We start from the raw sequence: 21,230 nt of genomic DNA, 5'->3' as shown, positions 1-21,230 counted from the left end.
CGCCCTTCATGTATCTGAATGCCAAGTCTCTTGGCAAAATACCAGTGTAGTGAAGCTTCTGGAGGGGCAGGGCAAATTGGACAGCAACATCCTGATTTCCACGTTTAACTGCACATGTGTGGTCACTGGAAGTTGCTGTCTGATTTATTACCAATAGCCTCAAACCACATTATGTTTGTTTTGTGAGGATATTCTTGACTTGTTTTGAACAGTCACTCTGTAAGCAGTATCTAAGTAGGCTAATAGACATGACTAAACTAGGAATAAAAGTGAACATGGTGATAGAGTTGAGAAGAACAATTCGCAAAAAGACTAGGAAGCAAAACAGGAAATGCTGGAATTCTCAGCAGGTCAGGCAGCATCTGTGGAGAGGAAGGGTCCTCTCCACAGATGCTGCCTGGCCTGCTGAGATTTCCAGCATTTTGCTTTTATTCCGGATTCTAGCATCTACAGTATTTTGCTTTTGTAACGACTAGGAAGCTACTGAACATAACTAGGAATTTGAGTGCCATTTCTGTAGGACATTGAAAGAATGTCGTAACACTGCAATGACATGAAAAAACGAGAAGCTGACAGACTGGCACCAAGACCACAGAAAATATGTCTTCATTGCCCTTGAGAACATGGCTGTACTCCATGGCCAACTGAGGTGGTATGGATTTGCAAAAGGGATCACTACAGTGGTGAATGTGCCCCGATTCTAACTCCAGGTGGATACCCCGCTCAGACCGAAGTTAAAATTACTGTCAAGTCTCAAGAATGTCATCAGGTTGTAACATGCGCATGTAAAGATGGACCCTATTGGCTCTGGGCACGTGGCCTTGCTACCTGCTCAGGAGAGGTTAAAATTGCAAATGTTGCGATCATGGCGGCTTCCAGACAGGCAAGAGCCAGTGTGATTTTTTTTAAACTGTCCACCCGCCAGGTTTCTGCTGAGAAAGTAGGGTTAAAATCACCCCATGGTGTCAACTAATCCAAATCACCTCCAAAAACTAGCTACTTTTCGATTTTAAAGAGGAAAACAAATCTTTGCGACAGTGTGTCATTTAGCAAGTGGTCCAATTTTTAAAGAAACAGCAATTATGTAGATCAACTAATGTTAATAACCATAATTATTAACAAGACTTGACCAGAAGACAGCTGGAAAAAGCCGAACTTTTTTTTTAAAAAAACCTTGCTTGTAGTGCACAGATCCACCCTTGACGAAACATAACTGAACCATCTAATGCTGGCTGCTCAGGGACCAGATGCAGTGGGACACTCTGGGCAATGGCCCAATGTCATTTAAGTAAACAAATACTTAACTCCAAGATGCATCAAAGACTACTTATAAGAACATGAAAACTTAATAGCAGCAGGAGTAGGCCATTTGGTCCATCGAGCCTGCTCCACCATTTAATAAGATCATGGCTGATCTGATCATGGACTCAGCTCCACTTCCCTGCCTGTTCCCCATAATCACTCAAAAATCTGTATTTCTGCATTAAATATATTCAATGACCCAGCATCCACAGCTCTCTGGGGCAGAGAATTCCATAGATTTACAACCCTCGAGAAGAAATTCATCCTCATCAGTTTTAAATGAGTGGCTTCTTATTCTGAGACTGTGTCTCCTAGTCTTAGTTTCCCTTATGAGTGGAAATATCCTCATTACCTTATAGTTTTTGATAAGATCACTTCTCATTCTTCTGAACTCCAATGAGTATAGGCCCAACCTTTATTCATAAATCAATCCCCTCATCTCCGGAATCAACCTAGTGAATCTTCTCTGAACCACTCCAATGCAAATATATCCTTCCTTAAATAAGGAGCTCAAAACTGTATGCAGTACTCTAGGTGTGGCCTCACCAAAACCCTGTACAGTTGTAGCAGGACTTCTCTGCTTTTATACTCTATCCCCCCTGCAATAAAGGCCAATATTCCATTTGCCTTCCTGATTACTTGCTGTACCTGCATATGAACTTTTTGTGTTTCATGCACAAGGACACCTAGGTCCCTCTATACTGCAGCACTTGGCAATTTTTCTCCATTTATGCTTCTTCATTTCTGAGTAATAGTAATGATTTTCATTTTGTACTATATAATTATAAACTTACTAATGCAATACAGATTTCACCCCCATATCTTTACTTGTGCAAATGATTGACAATAATTTTCATAAACAGGCTGAGATTCACGTGAGCTTAAACCTGTTTATTCTCTTTATTCTCTGCCAGAATAGGGGTTGTACAGCTCAATTCTAACCCCAATCATATTAAATTGCTAACTGGAGAACATGCAAGGTGACAACAACACCTCTGGATTAATGTACAAACAAACTACACAGAAGCAAGACAGACATAGGCAAAACAGAACACTACTCATGAGACAATTTAAGTCAGCCCACTAGGAGTTACTGTGCTCTTTTCATAAAGCCATCTATTTACAACTTGTTGTAATGCAACATTCCTTTGGGGGAGTCAGCTGATCCCTCACTTTCATCAGATAAGATATTGCACCTAGGCTGAGTCAGGAGTGCCCCATGGAACCCTGGGGGAATAAATTCACTATTACCTTGTTTGGGGCACTAACTTTAAAAAATTTAAAAAGTTAGTGCCAGGCGCTAATGATTTCAAACTTTAACAAAATTCTCCGTTTGTGCTCCAAGGAGGGAGTAAAATGCTAAATCAAACACCTAACTTCCTTCTTGGGAGCGCAATCAGCAGCAGCGGGGCGGTGAGTTCAACAGTGCTGCACACTGGGCCGTGCAGCACTGCCTCATTGACAGGCTCCTTCCTTCCTTAAAAGGAAGGACCATCGCTACAGGCTCTGCAAAATAAACAACTTACCTGGACCACGACAGCAGCCGCAATCCTGTTCTGATCGATTGCAAAGTTACGATTTTGTAACCAGTTTTAAAAACTTACCTCGGCCACCTCGCCTCGAAACATCGCCCCCGAAGCGGCCGCCCGATGCATGCCTCCTGCAGCTATCGGAGTTTTCGGCCAGGCATGAGGCGGAAGATCATTTCGGTTCCGGGGTGCTACGCACAGCTCATGAAACTCATGAAACCTGGAGGCTACAGGTCATTATCTCCGAGCGAAGGAGATCAGAATGAAACACTAGTGCCGCCGCAAAACTCCTGCTGAATATGGTGGAAGTCAATTTCATTGCCGCGCCCAGGCGCAAAGCCATTTACGCCCCTCAGGGGCTAATGGGAGGCGCAAAGGCACTCAATTTCACCCCCGCCAGAACTTAAAACAAGTAGCCAGAATGGCAGTATTTATTCCATGGAATTTCTTTTCACATAAACCAATTTTCTTTGGAAATTATATATTTAGCAAAGAAAACAACCTCCATTTTGACCCCCAACTTTATGAAACTACACTGAAACTAAAGACAGAAATTTAAATTTTAGTTTTATTCAGATGGAGAAGTCAGCAAGAGGGGAGCCAGGGCTCTAAAAACAAAATTAAACAGAACTACACAAGCTCAGAATCACCACAACTACAGGATCAAAACTCAAACCATTTCTATACTATACTGAACACCCCCCAGGCTGACTATTCTGAGCTTTATATAGTCAAAAATAGGGACCACTTAGTAGTTAAACACAATCATGAGTATCATGTGTATGGCTTTAAAAAATTACAGCATGAATGAAACATACAGCTGAAATGTTCCTTGAGTGGACTGATTAAGTTAACTTTTCTCACATCTGTAATAAACTTACCATAATATTATTTATAATGTGATCCACTTTTATTTATACAGCAGTTTGGATATTATAAAGTATTACACTAATGAATTTATTGTCTCTAGCTTGATTTAATGGCTCAAAGCACCTGTAGCCTCCAGGTTTCATGAGTTTTTTTTCCCCTCACTCTTTCCTTGTTGCTTTTTTTTCTCCTTTTATTCCTTCTGCTGCTTCATAAGTCACTTTCTTAGCTAGAGGAAGGCATTACGTGACAACGGTTAACTTTATAGTTAAAATAAGGCACTTACTGGGAAGCCAAGCAGAAATAAGTACAGCATTTGGCCAATTCTTATAATTATTATCCAGTCTTGGAATTGACAAATAACTCTTTAAAATTGGGATCATAACTTGAACTTTCATTGAAAGTTTCCCAACAAACCAGATTGCTGTGTCACTCCAGTGATAACTAAACATTTCGTAATGATCTTTTGGATTGTGCCTGTACAATGATTTTGTCCTGTAAATTCACATTTTCTGAAGGGTCATGAATGCAACATTTGCAGCTTCTAAATCAAGAGTAACAAAGTGTTACAATTTCTCAGATAGGTTTCAAAATAAACTGTTTGTCTTTGCTACCTGGACAGAATCATGCACATCTTTAATGGACTGCATTCCTGGCACATCATGCTTGTATTTATCAAACTCTCTGGCATGTCTCCCAGCATACGACCATTTGACATCCATTTGTTTCCTGAGCTTTTAGCCTGGTCATTATTTACATTTGCACATTTACTCAGTTACTTAGCTCTTCCAACCTTGTCCAATAATGGGAAAAGGACATTCATTTCAAAAATGAATGTTTGAAAAAAACTGGACCTTGGCACTTTTTTCTTTCCTACATTTTCCACCACATCATGGTCACAAGCAAGAATATACAACCAGCCAGGCTCAAATAGTGTAAATCTATGTTCAATTTGTTGCAGCTTCGCCCTTTGAGCACTGGGTAGAGAAAAATGACTTACATGTAATGCTAATAGTTGAGGGAGTGCATGTATATCACACATGGCCATAGGCAGTGTTATCTACAGGATGAATAGAATAGACCCATGCAGGGCTAGATTTTCCTTTATGACAGGGTTAGTGCCAAAAATACATTGGAACTGAACTTCCGCCTAGTGATCATATTCTGACCCCAATCCCCTGCTCGGGTTAAATTTAATAGTGAGGGCAGGATCGCAGCTTTAGTTACACCTTCTATTGAGAGTTCACCTCTTTGGAGGGGGAGGGGAATGGGAGTTGATGATGCAAAGCGGAAAGTCTGGCACTGTTGCCTCCTTATCTTTCAACTCCATCACTTTCAGTCCATTGTGTTCAGTGGATCTTTCTGTGCAGTCATGTCATACTTGTTCACCATTCCCCTTCCCATTACCTGCAGTATGGTGTTACAGCCAACTCCAGAATGAGCTGCAGCACAGGCTTTCCAAAAGAGGGCCCAACAACAGTCAAGCCTCCTGGCATTGAAGCTGTAACCACTGCAACAGACAGATTGGGTGGCAGAGTGGAGAACTGTCTCTTCTGGCTTCCTGAGAAATTGGGACTTACAAGCAGACACGCATCTCTCACAGCTTCAATGAGCTGACTGGTACCATTTGAACAGTTCTCCGGCTGGTTACTGAGCAAACTGAGCCAAGGCCCTGTACTAGTGGCTTTGTCAAGTGTGGGCTTCCATGATGATACCGCTGTCTCAGCAAAGTAAAAGGTGTGCGCCCTCCATGACTTCTTTAATGCTGTAGTATACAGCTGGTATGCTGAACTTACAAATTTCTTCTGTTGGCACTTCAAAATAACCCTGCAGCATAAAAGCAGAGGGATGTGGTACCTTTCACTGGCAATGCAGCGTCTCTGGTGGCGATGGGTTCCAGGTTCAGCGCAAGCATGTGATACACTCCTGCTTTAGCCTCAAGTAAAGCACAGTCTTCTTACGCATTGGTCATTACTGAGGTTAAGATAAGAGTGCTTTTGTATCTGCAAATGGGTACCTGCATGAAGCCCACAAGCCTCTTTTTCCTGCATTCCTCCCTCTCTTTTTTTTTTCCCCTCTTCATAACACCACATGTAAAGGGGGATTCCTAAGTGAAACACCATTGAATCCTGTGCTGAATGCTTAAAAAGGTACCAAAAAAACCAGATAGCACAAGGAACCAAGTCGCATGAAATCAAAAATCTCAACAACTTTTATCTCAAGTGCCGCCTGATGACAGCTACCTAGCAACCATGAACACCTCTTTTATACCAGTGTTCATTTGGAGAGGAGGGAATTCAACACTGGTGACTTTTGGAGTGTATAAACACAACATGCATACAGTGGCCAGTATTTTGGTAGGCACTGTCAACTGCCAACATTGCACCAGAAAGAAAACAGTAATTGAGGATATTGTGCAAGGCTTTAGATTTGGAGCAAAGCCTCCACGTCTCAGAAACATAGAAAATAGGTGCAGGAGTAGGCCATTCGGCCCTTCGAGTCTGCACCGCCATTCAATAAGATCATGGCTGATCATTCCTTCAGTACCCCTTTCTTGCTTTCTCTCCATACCCCTTGATCCCCTTAACTGTAAGGGCCATATCTAACTCCCTCTTGAATATATCTAGTGAACTGGCATCAACAACTCTCTGCGGCAGGGAATTCCACAGGTTAACAACTCTCTGATTGAAGAGGTTTCTCCTAGTCAGTCCTAAATGGCCTACCCCTTATCCTAAGACTATGTCCCCTGGTTCTGGACTTCCCAAACAAACATCGGGAACATTCTTCCCGCAGCTATCCTGTCCAGTCCCATCAGAATCTTATATGTTTCTATGAAATCCCCTCTCATCCTTCTAAACTCCAGTGAGTAAAGGCCCAGTTGATCCAGTCTCTCCTCATATGACAGCCCAGCCATCCCTGGAATCAGTCTGGTGAACCTTCACTGCACTCCCTCAATAGCAAGAACGTCCTTCCTCAGACTAGAAGTCCAAAACTGAACACAATATTCCAGGTGAGGCCTCACCAAGGCCCTGTACAGCTGCATTAAGACCTCCCTGCTTCTATATTCAAATCTCCTGGCTATGACGGCCAACATACCATTTGCCTTCTTTACCGCCTGCTGCACCTGCATGTCCACTTTCAGTGACTGATGGACAATGACACCCAGGTCTCATTGCACCTCCCCTTTTCCTAGTCTGCCACCATTCAGATAATATTCTGCCTTCATGTTTTTGCCCCCAAAATGGATAACCTCACATTTATCCACATTGTACTGCATCTGCCATGTATTTGCCCACTCACCTAACCTGTCCAAGTCACACTACAGCCGCTGAGCATCCTCCTCACAGCTCACACCGCCACCCAGTTTAGTGTCATCTGCAAACTTGGAGATATTACACTCTATTCTTTCATCTAAATCATTAACATAAATGTACATTGTAAAGAACTGGGGTCCCAGCACTGAGCCCTGCGGCACTCCACTAGTCACTATCTGCCATTCTGAAAAGAACCCGTTTATCCTGGCTCTCTGCTTCCTGTCTGCCAACCAGTTCCCTATCCACATCAGTATATTACCCCCAATACCATGTGCTTTGATTTTGCACACCAATCTCGTGTGGGACCTTGTCAAAAGCCTTTTGAAAGTCCAAATACACCACATCCACTGGTTCTCCCTTGTCCACTCTGCTTGTTACATCCTCAAAAAATTCCAGAAGATTCGTCAAGCATGATTTCCCTTTCATAAATCTATGCGGACTTGGTCCGATCCGGTAACCGTTTTCCAAATGCGCTGCTATAACATAGAAACATAGAAACTTAGAAAATAGGTGCAGGAGTAGGCCATTCGGCCCTTCTAGCCTGCACCGCCATTCAATGAGTTCATGGCTGAACATGCAACTTCAGTACCCCATTCCTGCTTTCTCGCCATACCCCTTGATCCCCCTAGTAGTAAGGACTTCATCTAACTCCTTTTTGAATATATTTAGTGAATTGGCCTCAACAACTTTCTGTGGTAGAGAATTCCACAGGTTCACCACTCTCTGGGTGAAGAAGTTTCTCCTCATCTCGGTCCTAAATGGCTTACCCCTTATCCTTAGACTGTGTCCCCTGGTTCTGGACTTCCCCAACATTGGGAACATTCTTCCTGCATCTAACCTGTCTAAACCCGTCAGAATTTTAAATGTTTCTATGAGATCCCCTCTCATTCTTCTGAACTCCAGTGAATACAAGCCCAGTTGATCCAGTCTTTCTTGATATGTCAGTCCCACCATCCCGGGAATCAGTCTGATGAACCTTCGCAGCACTCCCTCAATAGCAAGAATGTCCTTCCTCAGGTTAGGAGACCAAAACTGTACACAATACTCCAGGTGTGGCCTCACCAAGGCCCTGTACAACTGTAGCAACACCTCCCTGCCCCTGTACTCAAATCCCCTCGCTATGAAGGCCAACATGCCATTTGCTTTCTTAACCGCCTGCTGTACCTGCTCTTAACCGCCTGCTGTACCTGCATGCCAACCTTCAATGACTGATGTACCATGACACCCAGGTCTCGTTACACCTCCCCTTTTCCTAATCTGTCACCATTCAGATAATAGTCTGTCTCTCTGTTTTTACCACCAAAGTGGATAACCTCACATTTATCCACATTATACTTCATCTGCCATGCATTTGCCCACTCACCTAACCTATCCAAGTCGCTCTGCAGCCTCTTAGCATCCTCCTTGCAGCTCACACTGCCACCCAACTTAGTGTCATCCGCAAATTTGGATATTACATTTAATCCCCTCATCTAAATCATTAATGTACAGCGTAAACAGCTGGGGCCCCAGCACAGAACCTTGAGTTACCCCACTAGTCACTGCCTGCCATTCTGAAAAGTCCCTATTTACTCCTACTCTTTGCTTCCTGTCTGACAACCAGTTCTCAATCCACGTCAGCACACTACCCGCAATCCCATGTGCTTTAACTTTGCACATTAATCTCTTGTGTGGGACCTTGTCGAAAGCCTTCTGAAAGTCCAAATATACCACATCAACTGGTTCTCCCTTGTCCACTCTACTGGAAACATCCTCAAAAAATTCCAGAAGATTTGTCAAGCATGATTTCCCTTTCACAAATCCATGCTGATTTGGACCTATCATGTCACCTCTTTCCAAATGCACTGCTATGCCATCCTTCATAATTGATTCCATCATTTTACCCACTACCGATGTCAGGCTGACCGGTCTATAATTCCCTGTTTTCTCTCTTCCCTCCTTTTTTTAAAAAGTTTTTTAAAAATTTCATCCTTTTCAGAATAGCAGACAGTGACTAGTGGAGTGCCGCAGGGCTCAGTGCTGGGACCCCAGTTCTTTACAATGTACATTAATGTTAATGATTTGGATGAAAGAATAGAGTGTAATATCTCCAAGTTTTCCCCACTACTGATGTCAGGCTAACCGGTCTATAATTACCCGTTTTCTCTCCCTCCTTTTTTAAAAAGTGGTGTTACATGAGCTACCCTCTAGTCCGTAGGAACTGATCCAGAGTCGATAGACTGTTGGAAAATGATCACAAATGCACCCACTATTTCTAGGGCCACTTCCTTGAGTACTCTGGGATGCAGACTATCAGCCTTCAATCCCATCAATTTCCCTAACACAATTTCCCACCTAATAAGGATATCCTTCAGTTCCTCCTGCTCACTAGACCCACTGTCCTAATACCTTCGGAAGGTTATTTGTATCTTCCTTCGTGAAGACAGTACCGATGTATTGGTTCAATTGGTCTGCCATTTCTTTGTTCCCCATTATAATTTCACCTGAATCCAACTGCAAGGGACCTACGTTTGTCTTTACTAATCTTTTTCTCTTCACATATTTAGAGAAGTTTTTGCAGTCAGTTTTTATATTCCCTGCAAGCTTCCTCTCATTCTCTATTTTCCACCTACTAATTAAACCCTTAGTCCTACTCTGTTGAATTCTAAATTTCTCCCAGTCCTCAGGTTTGTTGCTTTTTCTAGCCAAATTATATGCCTCTTCCTTGGCTTCAACACTATCCTTAATTTCCTTTGTTAGCCATGGTTGAGCCATCTTCCCAGTTTTATTTTTACTCCAGACAGGGATGAACAATTGCTGAAGTTCATCCATGTGATCTTTAAATGTTTGCCACTGCCTATCCACTGTCAACCCTTTGAGTATCCTTTGCCAGTCTATTCTAGCTAATTCACTCCTCATACCGTCGAAGTTACCTTTCCTTAAGTTCAGGACCCTAGTTTCCGAATTAACTTTGTCACTCCATCTTAATAAGGAATTCTACCATATTATGGTCACTTTTCCCCAAAGGGCCTCGCACAAGATTGCTAATTAGTCCCTTCTCATTACACATCACCCAATCTAGGATGGCCAGCTCCCTGGTTGGTTCAACATATTGGTCTAGAAAACCATCCCTAATACACTCCAGAAAATCCTCCTCCACCGCATTGCTACCAGTTTGGTTAGCCCAATCAATATGTAGATTAAAGTCGCCCATGATAACTGCTGTACCTTTATTGCACACATCCCTTATTTCTTGTTTGATGATGTCTCCAACCTCACTACTACTATTTGGTGGTCTATACACAACTCCCACTAGCGTTTTCTGCCCTTTGGAATTCCACAGCTCCACCCACAGATTCCACATCATCCAGGCTAATGTCCTTCCTTACAATTGCATTGATTTCTTCTTTAACCAGCAACGCCACCCCGCCTCCTTTTCCTTTCTGTCTATCCTTCCTAAATGCTGAATACGCTTGGATGTTGAGTTCCCAGCCTTGGTCACCCTGGAGCCATGTCTCCGTGATACCAATCACAGCTGCGCAGTTAATTCATCCACCTTATTCCGAATACTCCTTGCATTGAGGCAGAGAGCCTTCAGGTTTGTTTTTTTTTTAAAAAACACATTTTGTCCCTTTAGAATTTTGCTGTAATGTGGCCCTTTGTTTTTTGCCTTGGGTTTCTCTGCCCTCCACTTTTATTATTCTCCTTTCTATATTTTGCTTCTGACTCCATTTTATTTCCCTCTGTCTCCCTGCATAGGTTCCCATCCCCCTGCCATATTAGTTTAACTCCTCCCCAACAGCACTAGCAAACACTGCCCCTAGGACATTGGTTCCGGTCCTGCCCAGGTGCAGACCGTCCAGTTTGTACTGGTCCCACCTCCTCCAGAACCGGTTCCAATGTCCCAGGAATTTGAATCCCTCCCTTCTGCACCACTCCACGAGCCACGTATTCATCGGAGCTATTCTGCGATTCCTACTCTGACTAGCACATGTCACTGGTAGCAATCCTGAGATCCTACTTTTTAATTTAACCCCTAGCTCCCTAAATTCATCTCACTTTCCTCTTCTGGTTAGCTCGGAGATACACTTAATGGCACATCCACAGCCATCAATACTGTATGGCTGGACTCTTTAACCCTCACTCCACCTCTCATCTCCAAACTTCCTTTCACAGAAAAGCTTTACTGCCTATCTCCTCCACCATTACCCCACATCCCATCCCATTCCATTACCAGCAGCTTTGCACTCCGCTGTTGATGGCCGCAAGCAAGTGGTTTCCCTTTGGCTCAACTGTCAGCAGTTCCAAGATGGCCAGTTTCTCAACCACTCTGTTCTGGTGAGAAAATTCCTACTTTACTAAATTGTTTCCTGTTTCAAGCTCTTGGTTTCAAGACATCGCTATTGCTATCCCCACCCCCACCCTACGATACACAGACTTTATTACCATAACACGCATCATCCATCATATGGACGTATGGTCCAATCATCTCCGTCCACTAAACGTGCTTCACCTGAAGATTACACTTGGCAGTCCCAGCCTGCAAAACCATCAGCAGGCTGGGGCCATTGGAGGGAGCAGCGGTCGGCGGCCCAGCCTGGAAATCGGTGTGGTCCCGGCCTGCAAGACCATCAGCAGGCCGGGACCATTACAGGGAGCAGTGTGTGGCGGCATACCACTGTAGGGAGCAGCGAGTGCTGCTGCAGGAGGGCAACGGCTGCGAAGCCAGGTCGCTGATTGCAATGCAGACAGGCACAGCAGTAGGGCGAAGAAGAGTTTGTAGATAGAAGTGACTGGGGCCCAGGAGAGGAGAGAGTCTGGGGCCCAGACGAAGCGCGGGCCCAGGGCCATCATGGGCCAGCCCACAGTGCGATGTGTGCACGCATGCTAGGTCCATGCAGCAGAGCTAGTCTCCAGTCATCCTGGGTAATCCTTGCCACTGAACCAAGACCTAGCACTGTCAAGCCTGTGATATGGCTGGTGTGCAATGGCCACCACACATTAATAAAATCCACAGACTGGCATCTTACAACCTTGAGGATGTAGTTCGGGATCTGGAACATTGAAACTCATCCCTTTTTGGCATGGAAGCAAGTCATCCTCACTTCAAGGGACTGCCTATGATGATGACACTTGGTCTCAACTATCAGTTTCAAATACCAGAAGTGATTGAAATATTTTGTTCTAAGTGTAAACCATTTTTATTTTATGTTAAAACAATCACATCTTTACTTGTTTAAATGGCCTTGCAAACTTTGTCACTCCTTGTGATCACAAATCTCACATCTACCATTTCCTCCATGTTGACAGCCTTGCTTCCACCAATCACCCCTCCCCCCACCTACAACCAGAATGAATTTCACAGGTGGCAGCAAGTCATCATCATACGCAGTCCCTTGGAGTCGAGGATGACTTGCTTCCACACTGGAACGGAATTCTCAGGTGCCTGAAGAGCCCAATGCGGGACCTACAGTCTCTGTCACAGGTGGGGCAAACAGTGGTTGAAGGACCAGGTGGGGGGGTGCCTGGGTTGCCACGCACTCCTTCTGCTGTCGATGCTTGGCTTCAGCTTGCTCTCGTCAAAGAGACTTGAGGTGTATAGCGCCTTCCCAGATGCTCTTCCTCTACTTTGGGCGGTCTTGGGCCAGAGATTCCCAGGTGTCAGTGGGGATGTTACATTTTTTCAAGGAGGCTTTGAGGGTGTCCTTGAAGCGTTTCTTCTGCCCACCTGGGGCTCGCTTGCCGTGTCGGAGCTCAGAGTAGAGCGCTTGTTTTGGGAGTCTCATGTCAGGTATGCGGATGGTGTGGCCCGTCCAGCGGAGCTGATCGAGCGTGATCAATGCTTCGATGCTGGGGACATTGGCCTGACCGAGACACTGACATTGGTGCACCTATCCTGCCAATGGATTTGCAGGATCTTGTGGAGGCAGCATTGGTGGTACTTCTCCAGTGTTTTGAGGTGCCTGCTGTACATAGTCCATGTCTCTGAGCCATATAGGAGGGCAGGTATCACCACTGCTCTGTAGACCATGAGCTTGGTACCAGGTTTGATGTCCTGGTCTTCAAACACACTCTTCCTCAGGTGACCGAAGGCTGCATTGGCACACTGAAGGCAGTATTCGACATCGTCGTCAATATATGCCCTTGTTGACTGTAGGCCCTCGAGGTATGGAAAATGGTCCATGTTGTCCAAGGCCTTGTTGTGAGTTTTGATAACCGGGGTGGAGGCAGTGCTGTGTGTTGGGGGCAGGTTGGTAGAGGACCTTTTGTTTTACAGATGTTTAGTGTAAGGACCATGCTCTCGTATGCTCGGTGAAGTTGTTGACGATGGCTTGGAGTTCGGCCTCCAAGTGTGCGCAAATGCAGGCGCCAGCTGCGTACAGTAGTTCGATGACAGAGGATGGGATGACCTTGGATCTGGCCTGGAGGCGGCAGAGGTTGAACAGATTCCAGTTTGTCCTGTAATTTAGCTCCACTTCAGTGGGGAGCTTGCTGAGGGTAAGATGGAGCAATGCAGCAAGGAAGATCGGGAAGAACGTTGGCGCAATGATACAGCTTTGATTGACCCCGGTCCAAACATGGAATGGGTCTGTGGTGAATCGGTTGGTCAGGATCACGGCTTACATGGCACCGTGGAGCAGGCAAAGAATGGAGACAAACTTTTGAGAGCAGCCGAATCTGAGGAGGACGTTCCGTAATCCCTCATGGTTGACAAGTGTCGAAGGCTTTTGTGAGGTCGAAGGCCATGTATAGGGGTTGGTGCCGTTCCCTGCATTTCTCTTGTAACTGCCGCGCGGTGAAGATCATGTGCATTGTGCCCCTTAGTGGTGGAATCCGCAATGCGACTCTGGGAGGAGTTCTTCAGCCACAGGGAGGCTGCGATTCAGGAGGATTCTTGCGATGACTTTCCCGGTGGTCGACAGTAGGGAGATTCCTCTGTAGTTACCGCAGTCGGACGTCACCTTTCTTGAAGATGGTCATGATTACAGCGTCTGAGATCTCCTCCTTCCAGATAAGCGAGATGAGGTCATGGATCCACACCAGCAGTGCTTCTCTGCCATGTTTTAGTGCTTCGGCAGGGATTCCTTCTATTCCTGATGACTGAAGTACAGAGGCAGCAGCTATCGACACCCTTCCATATCCAGAGAGATGCGGTTTAGCAGTCAGTGCATGGTTGATTTTAAGTGAGGTTCTCTTGTGTGGAATGAGGATGCATTATGTTCTTTAAAAATAAATTAGTTACATGAAATTAAAACACACTCATCTCACTCCTGTAATGTTAGCACATCGATTAAAAGATATATTACTGTTCTGCCCTCTTGATGGTTCAGTTGGTGGGTGAACTGAGGCATAAACACACACAAACAGCAGGAAGGCCCCAGATTCAGTCCCTTGGTTTGTGTTGAGTTAGTTGATCTCAACTGAGCGGGTGTTAGAGATGCTGCAAAATGCATCAGTATCCTGCACTAATGAGGTTTAGTGAGCTTACGTACCCACTCTACAGCCCCAATTTTAACGTAGCCCACCTTGTGCGGACAGGTAGTTAAAATGGTGGTTGGAAGGGAGGGATTTGGGCTGTTTTTCCTGCCCAATGCCATTTTAACTCAGCATAAAACTTGCCTGGGAGGGCAGCCTGCCCCAGCAGACAGGGGCCTACTTTACATGCAAAGGTCGTGGCCCAATGATATCATCAATGCAGTGATGACGATTTCTATTTCAAATTCATGTGGCCAGCATCATGCTAAACCCACCAGTCAAACCTGGCGGGAGGCAGCAGCATTACCAGAAGAGGCCCAGAAGTCCTATGTTTAAATTGCTCAGGATTCCATGAACTGTAGGAATTGACTGAAGGCGCACGAAATGTATTTCTACTTGAGATTCAATGCAACAAAAGTGTAATACTGCAACTGTGGTTAAGAGATCAAAATTAGTTTGACAGCATAACGATTTTGATAAGTTTCAGCATGTGATCCATTTCATTCTGGGTAAAGGAGCTTTCCCTATGAGTGATCATAAATTACACATGTTTTTAATATATAAAAAATATTTTTGCATGACTTAGAAGTATATGAAAATGTATTCTTAATAAAATGCACCACTGATGAACTTTATACTTTCATTCAACCAAACACAACTTTGTCAAGCTGGTTGTGATGTTGAGTAATAATTTTCAGACTAATGCTTTTATATTGCAGATTTGCTAACTGCTTACCTAATGTTCAGAGATGTTTGCCATATTTCAACACTTGTTTCCTTTAATGCACCATTTCAGTGTAAGCAAGGTACATGAAATGCCAGGGCCACTGGAATTAAAAAGCCTTACAAAAAAAAAATCACTATAGTGCTTTGTTCTTATCTAACTATGCCTTCCTGATTTTATCTTTGCAGTTAAAATTAAATTTTGCAGGAAACTAATTCAGCGCTAGAAAACCAGAACCAATGATAAAAGTAAATAATAAATACAATCTTAACACTGTCTGGCCCCCATTGCCTTCCAACCAGCAGTCTTCTTATTGATAATGGGACAGATAGGGAATGGTCTTCCTCATCACTGCTGTTCCAGGATCAGCCAGTAGAAGGTGCACCTCAATGCAAAATGAGCCAACAATGACAGCCCACCTCAGAGTGGATTTGCATCAAATACAGACATTATTGTAATTTAAGTACCTTGTCTTTAAAAAAATCAAAGTGCCAGACCCTTAAACTGCTTAAAATATGTTGGAAAGAATTATGGTTTCATGAAAAATAAACCACTAGTAATATTAAGAAACATAATTTTGCTTAAGCCTGTCTAGCTCATCAATCCTGCCTTCTTACACTCAGCGCAAATTAAATGTAGTAATTTGCTGTGCTCCCAGCATGATTTCTAATCTCACCCACCAGCCCCGATGCAATTCCCACCCCCGGTTATGGCGAGAGCCACAAGTAGCATGTTCCTCTATGGAGGCACTGGGGCCCTGATTGTGGGGAGTCCTGGCAAGAGTGCACCTTTGCACATGCACATGATGTTTAATTACATTGGGTGCTGAACACAGAGACCACTCGGGGATTTTTAGGGGATCACGATGTATAGAGGGGAGAGTGTATCCAGAATCAGGAACCTTCAGATCTCTGGTGCTGTTTTGCAAGTGGAGGGAGTTGTTGGAGACAAGCTTAAGCATAAGTATGCGATCTTTTAGGATTTCTTTTTTGTGCACATTTGTTCTGTAATAAATGTTATTTTTAAGAGCTATATCATAAAATGGATGAAGAAAGGTTGTAGCAGCTATAGCTCACAAAATCTTTCCTGGAATGTGTTTGGGTAGAATTTATTTTAGTTGGTGTGACTGAGGGTAAACATTTAAATGGGGGGGGGTTTGCATAATACAATTGATGAACAAAGTAGAAAGTAACAAATTAGAAAAGAAAAAATGACTTAAACTCTTGGGGAGGAAGAAAACTGGTCATGAAATAGATGAAAGACTCCACATACACAACAGACAGAAGAAACTTTATAATCAACAGAAATTTAGCAGAAGTGTGAAGTGATTCATTTTGGTAGGAAGAATGAGGAGAGGCAATATGTACTAAATGGTACAATTTTGAAGGGGATGCAGGAACAGAGAGACCTGGGGGTTCACATATACAAAGGGTGACAAGACAATTTGAGAAGGCTGTTAAAATGATATAAGGGCTCCTTGGCTTCATAAATAGACACAGAGTGAAAGAGTGAAGAAGTTATACTAAACCTTTATAAAACATTGGTTAGGCTCCAGCTGGAGTACTGTATCTAATTCTGGCCACCAAAATTTAGGAAGGATGTCAAGGCCTTAGAAAGGGTGCAGAGGAGATTTACTAGCATGGTACCAGGGATGAAAGACTTTAGTTACATGGAAAGACAAGAGAAACTGAGGTTGTTCTCTTTAGCGCAGAGAAGATTAAAGGGAGATTTGATAGGTGTTCAAAATTTTGAATCATTTTGATAGCATAAATAAGGAGAAACTTTTTCCAGTGGCAGAAGGGTCATTAATCAGAGGACACAGATTTAAGGTAATTGGCAAAAGAACCAGAGGCAAGGTGAGGAAAATGTTTTTACACAGCCTTTAATCTGGAATGCACTACCTGAAAGGGTGGTGGAAGCAGATTTAATAGTAACTTTCAATGGGGAACTGGATATAAACTTGAAAAGGAGAAATCTGCAGGGCTATGGGGAAAAAGCAGGGAAGTGGGAATAATTGGACAGCTCTTTCAAAGAGCTGGCAGAGGCACAAAAGACCAAATGGCATCCTTTTGTATAATTCTATAACTAAGTGGTTAATGAAACACAGCCAAATATTCAAAAGGAAAAATGGCAGACAGGTAGACACTGAGACAGACAGTGCGAGAGCACAGTGGGCTCTCATATTGATCCTTCACACTTGGGGTCTGTATTTGAATCTAGTTCAAATGCAATAAAACTATTCTGCAGCTATAAGGAGTCACCCTCGAGTCTCAACTCATTTTCTCAAGGATCAGAATTCATAGCACAAGAACTATGAGCCCAAAATTCTAATATGGTCAACTCTTCTGCCAGTGGAAGAGTGGCAGAGAACACATCATGTGAAGGGTCCCAGACCTCATCTCAAATTATGAGGATGGGGTAATGCATCTGTGAGATCGCAGCAACAGCACCCACCCTGAACTGATTTTTGTTGCCAACCGAACACCATGCCACTCCAATAGAGCAAGATCTAAATCAAAGACAGCGTTTTTTTTAAATCCTCAGCTCTTAGTGGAGTTAGCAGAGCAGTCTCTGAAGGCAATCGATTCTTTCTAGGATCTTTGGCTGCAATACTTCTGAGGCCCATCATGAAGAGTCAGCCAGACTCACACGGCTCAGGCCCCCCCAGGAATTCCTCCAGAGAAGTCCCACTGAACTTCAGGAGGTGGGAAAAACCTCCTCTGCCCCCATCCACACCCCCCCCAAAAAAAAAAACTGGAATTGGCTCAGCTGTAGAAATGTGGCAGAGTCTGAGTGGAACCAGGATCTGCCCCATTTTCCAACCCATCTGCTGGATTTTTTTTCCCCTCCAAGGCCCTATCAGATTTTAGGGTCATATGGGTTTTCCTCAGAAAAGCTGCAAGAATGGATGTTTTAGAAAATGAAAAATCTCATGGTGGTAAAATGGAGGCTATTTTGAGGTTGAAAGCAAGAAACATTGCTGGAGCAAAGCAGAGGAAGCTTCATTCTGCATCTGGCACACAACATACCTGATCTAGACTGAGTGACCAAAGTTGAAAAAAGTATTGTATTTTCCATTCTCGACATCCTTCACTTACCGGGGTCAAAGCTCACTCCCTAAAAAGGGAGGGAGGTATGTATATGGTAGCTGAATTGAACTGAAACGTTTTTAATTAAAGAAAACACACCGGTGCCTCTACATTTTCCTTACCAGCAGTGTGTAAATTCACCAGTCTACAAACACCAGGTAATGCTCCACATCACACTTGTGTGAAAAGATAAATTGACATTTCCTCAATGTTTGGTGTATCCCATTGACTTTCAGCCAGAAAGTAATTGCCCCAGTCAGAATGGCCACAAAATGTGGGCAGTGATATATAATGCTAGACAGTCAATCAATGGAAGCTACCAAGTAATCAATTCTTGTACAATTCCAATGATAATGGGAAAAATGCATAATAAAAGATTTGCAGCACAGTACTACTAGTGCCAATATGAATCTATTGGTCACAGTTGATCTATTCTGTCATTACTAATTTATAATATTGTTCCCGTCATTACTAATTTATAATATTATTCCCATCTCTTAATAGCACATTTTAACTGAACAACATACACAGCATAGATGCAATGAACAACAATGCATGTATTGATCTATCCCCTTTATTGTTTACACTGGACTAACACAGTTTAATGGGGAATTAAAGATGTTTAGCACGAATAAAATGTAGCTTCCATTGCAAAAATAATTTAAAAAGAATTTTTTTTTTTTAAATGAGTATGTGGAAAATTTCAGAGCAATCCATCAAAGTAGGCAAGGGAATCTGAGTGAAAGCAGACTCCTACCTTTGTAGCAAGCTGTGAAACAGAACTTGTAGCCTCTTCTGGAAGCAATGGGTCCTTGCTCTGAAACAAGTCATGAAACAGACATTCCAAATATGTTACTGTTCACGGAGAAGGCAATACAATCTCAACAGCACGAAGCACGAGAACTAAAAAAACCTCTGAAGTCAGACCTTAAAAGGCAATGCAATATCGTACCAATGCATCAAACCTTTATTCTGTTTTGATGTTGGGCGACATGTTGAAGCAACGTAAAAGTCCAGATGCCATTATTAATCTGTGTGACAACTGAAAGATTAGCCGTTACGTGCCTTGTAGATATGTCCTGATCCCTCAAGAAATTTAAACGTTTAAAAACTTTTGCACCTTCTAATCTACAATGGGATTCATTTAAAAAAAAAACATTTCTTCAATTCCTCCCTGCTTCAATGTTAATCGCCACCCCTGTTACTACCGATACCATCCCAGTCTGAGAGTGGGAAAAGCTGTAACCTGCTATCACTGCCACTGGCACTCTGCTGGGTCAGCTCGCTAGGAGATGCACTTGAGCATTACAGCACAGGGATCGTTCTCCGAAAGCCCCAGCAGGCACCCCCGGCAGACGAGTGGAGCTTGAGCCCAGAGTGCGGACATCCAAGAGACCGCCGTGTTCCTGTGAGCTGCAGGCTGAGAGGGTTCATCTCTTCTTGGCTGAATTCGGCTTTAAATCAAGTTTTTTTTTTAAAAAGTAACTCCGCCTCATACTCATACACGATTTTATATACAAACACAAAATAAAAACCTATTTGAGAAGGCCAGGCTGCGTGAAGTTAACGGGCACTTGCACCGCACACACCCTTTTAACTGCACATAACGGGCTTCAGTCCTGTGCCTCGGAGAAGCTGCGGATGCAGCAAGACATTTGCAGCCTTCCAGCAGACACCAAAAGATAATCTGTTCAGAATTAACGGGGAGGCGGGCTGGGGTGGTAAAGCTCGTACCTTCGACACTTCCTGCGGCTTGTCATCCTCAGAGTCAGAATCTTTTAGTCCTTTATGCTTAATTTTCCACATTTCTCGGGTTTTTTATTTGGAGCAAACGCAGAATAATGGGTAGGTTTCTTCTATGTTTTTTTTGTATTATTCTTCTCTCTCTCTCTCTCGCTTGCTCTCCCAAACGCCGGAGGCTACATGGAGTTCAAACTCCTGAGCACTGCATGAGGGCAGCAGCAATACATCGAGGCACCAACACAAGCCGCGCACAATAAGAAGCAACCCAGCCGGGAACTGGCGCCTGTCCAGCACAACCCTTCTAATCTGTTCACATGATGAGCCGATGACAGTGCTCAGAAGGATTACTTCGACCAATCGCCGCAAGATCAAGGAATATCGTGCTTCCAGCCGACTGAGAAGTAAAGATCAAAGAGGCCAAGCTTGCAGTCGCAGAGAGCTTTCTTTACTTTCTCTCTCTTCCTCTCCCCCCCCCACCCTCACCTGTGTTACTTACTGACACACTCAACACCAGCAGAAAGAAGTCTCGGCCACTGCCACCTCAATGGGGTGCATTTATTGGCTTGCTTGTTACCATGGTATCCCAGAGCTTGTTTCTCATTGCTCGAGAGTTTGGCCAAATGCAAAAGAGGATCATTTTAAAGCAAAAGTGCTCATGCTGGTGTAAACGAGCAAATCTTTAATCTTACTTCATGAAACTCCAGCTGTGTGACAGCATTACTGTATTGGAACTGGGACATTCAGTCTCACCGTGCTAACTAAACATGTGTACTTTTTTTTCGTTGTCAAATTCTGTGTTGAAATTTGAGAATTTGCATTAACTTACCAAGCATGAAAGTCTGAACAGTTTATACTGACCTTACAGTTGAGTAGAATTTTGCAGTAAAGTGCTCAGACCAGAGTTCATCCATAAAACTTGTTTTGATAGCCTGTGTGCTAGGAAGGGGTGTGTGTGTGTGTGTGGTGGAGGGGTGGGGGGGGGGTGTTGCTATAGTAACTGACGCTTAATCTCGATCATTTCCACATCAACCATTTAGAAAATAGCTTGAGTATACAGTTAGCAGCTTCAGGATATGCGAACAGGATGAAGATAAGATCAGAGAACTATGGAGATAGGTCAGGTGATCGGAATCTACCTTTTACCCACAGACTGCGTTTAATGAGAGCTGTACTGTCATTCTTAAAAAAAATAGTGTTCGGCAACTTA

General features: G+C 43.6%; 1 protein-coding gene across 2 annotated transcripts in view; it reads right to left on the bottom strand.

Moving 5' to 3' along the window:
* The window catches only part of LOC139267113 (testis development-related protein), a 66,998-nt gene extending 46,622 nt beyond the window's left edge, over window positions 1-20,376 (bottom strand). Inside the window, exons 1-2 of one of the 2 annotated variants that reach the window (XM_070884926.1) lie at window positions 20,015-20,376; window positions 19,038-19,097 (exon numbers count right to left, since the gene is read on the bottom strand). In XM_070884926.1, coding sequence (XP_070741027.1) covers window positions 19,038-19,097; window positions 20,015-20,086 — 132 coding nt within the window. In that variant the 5' untranslated portion in view covers window positions 20,087-20,376. The remainder of the gene's footprint in view (window positions 1-19,037; window positions 19,098-20,014) is intronic. The other variant, XM_070884927.1, reaches the window with a different exon arrangement.
* Window positions 20,377-21,230: the final 854 nt, after the last annotated feature.

This window comes from Pristiophorus japonicus, chromosome 7, assembly GCF_044704955.1.
Source record: "Pristiophorus japonicus isolate sPriJap1 chromosome 7, sPriJap1.hap1, whole genome shotgun sequence".
Classification (NCBI taxonomy): Eukaryota; Metazoa; Chordata; class Chondrichthyes; family Pristiophoridae; genus Pristiophorus; species Pristiophorus japonicus.
The sequence above is the reverse complement of the archived record's forward strand: the minus strand, read 5'-3'. Positions and strand labels throughout refer to the sequence as shown.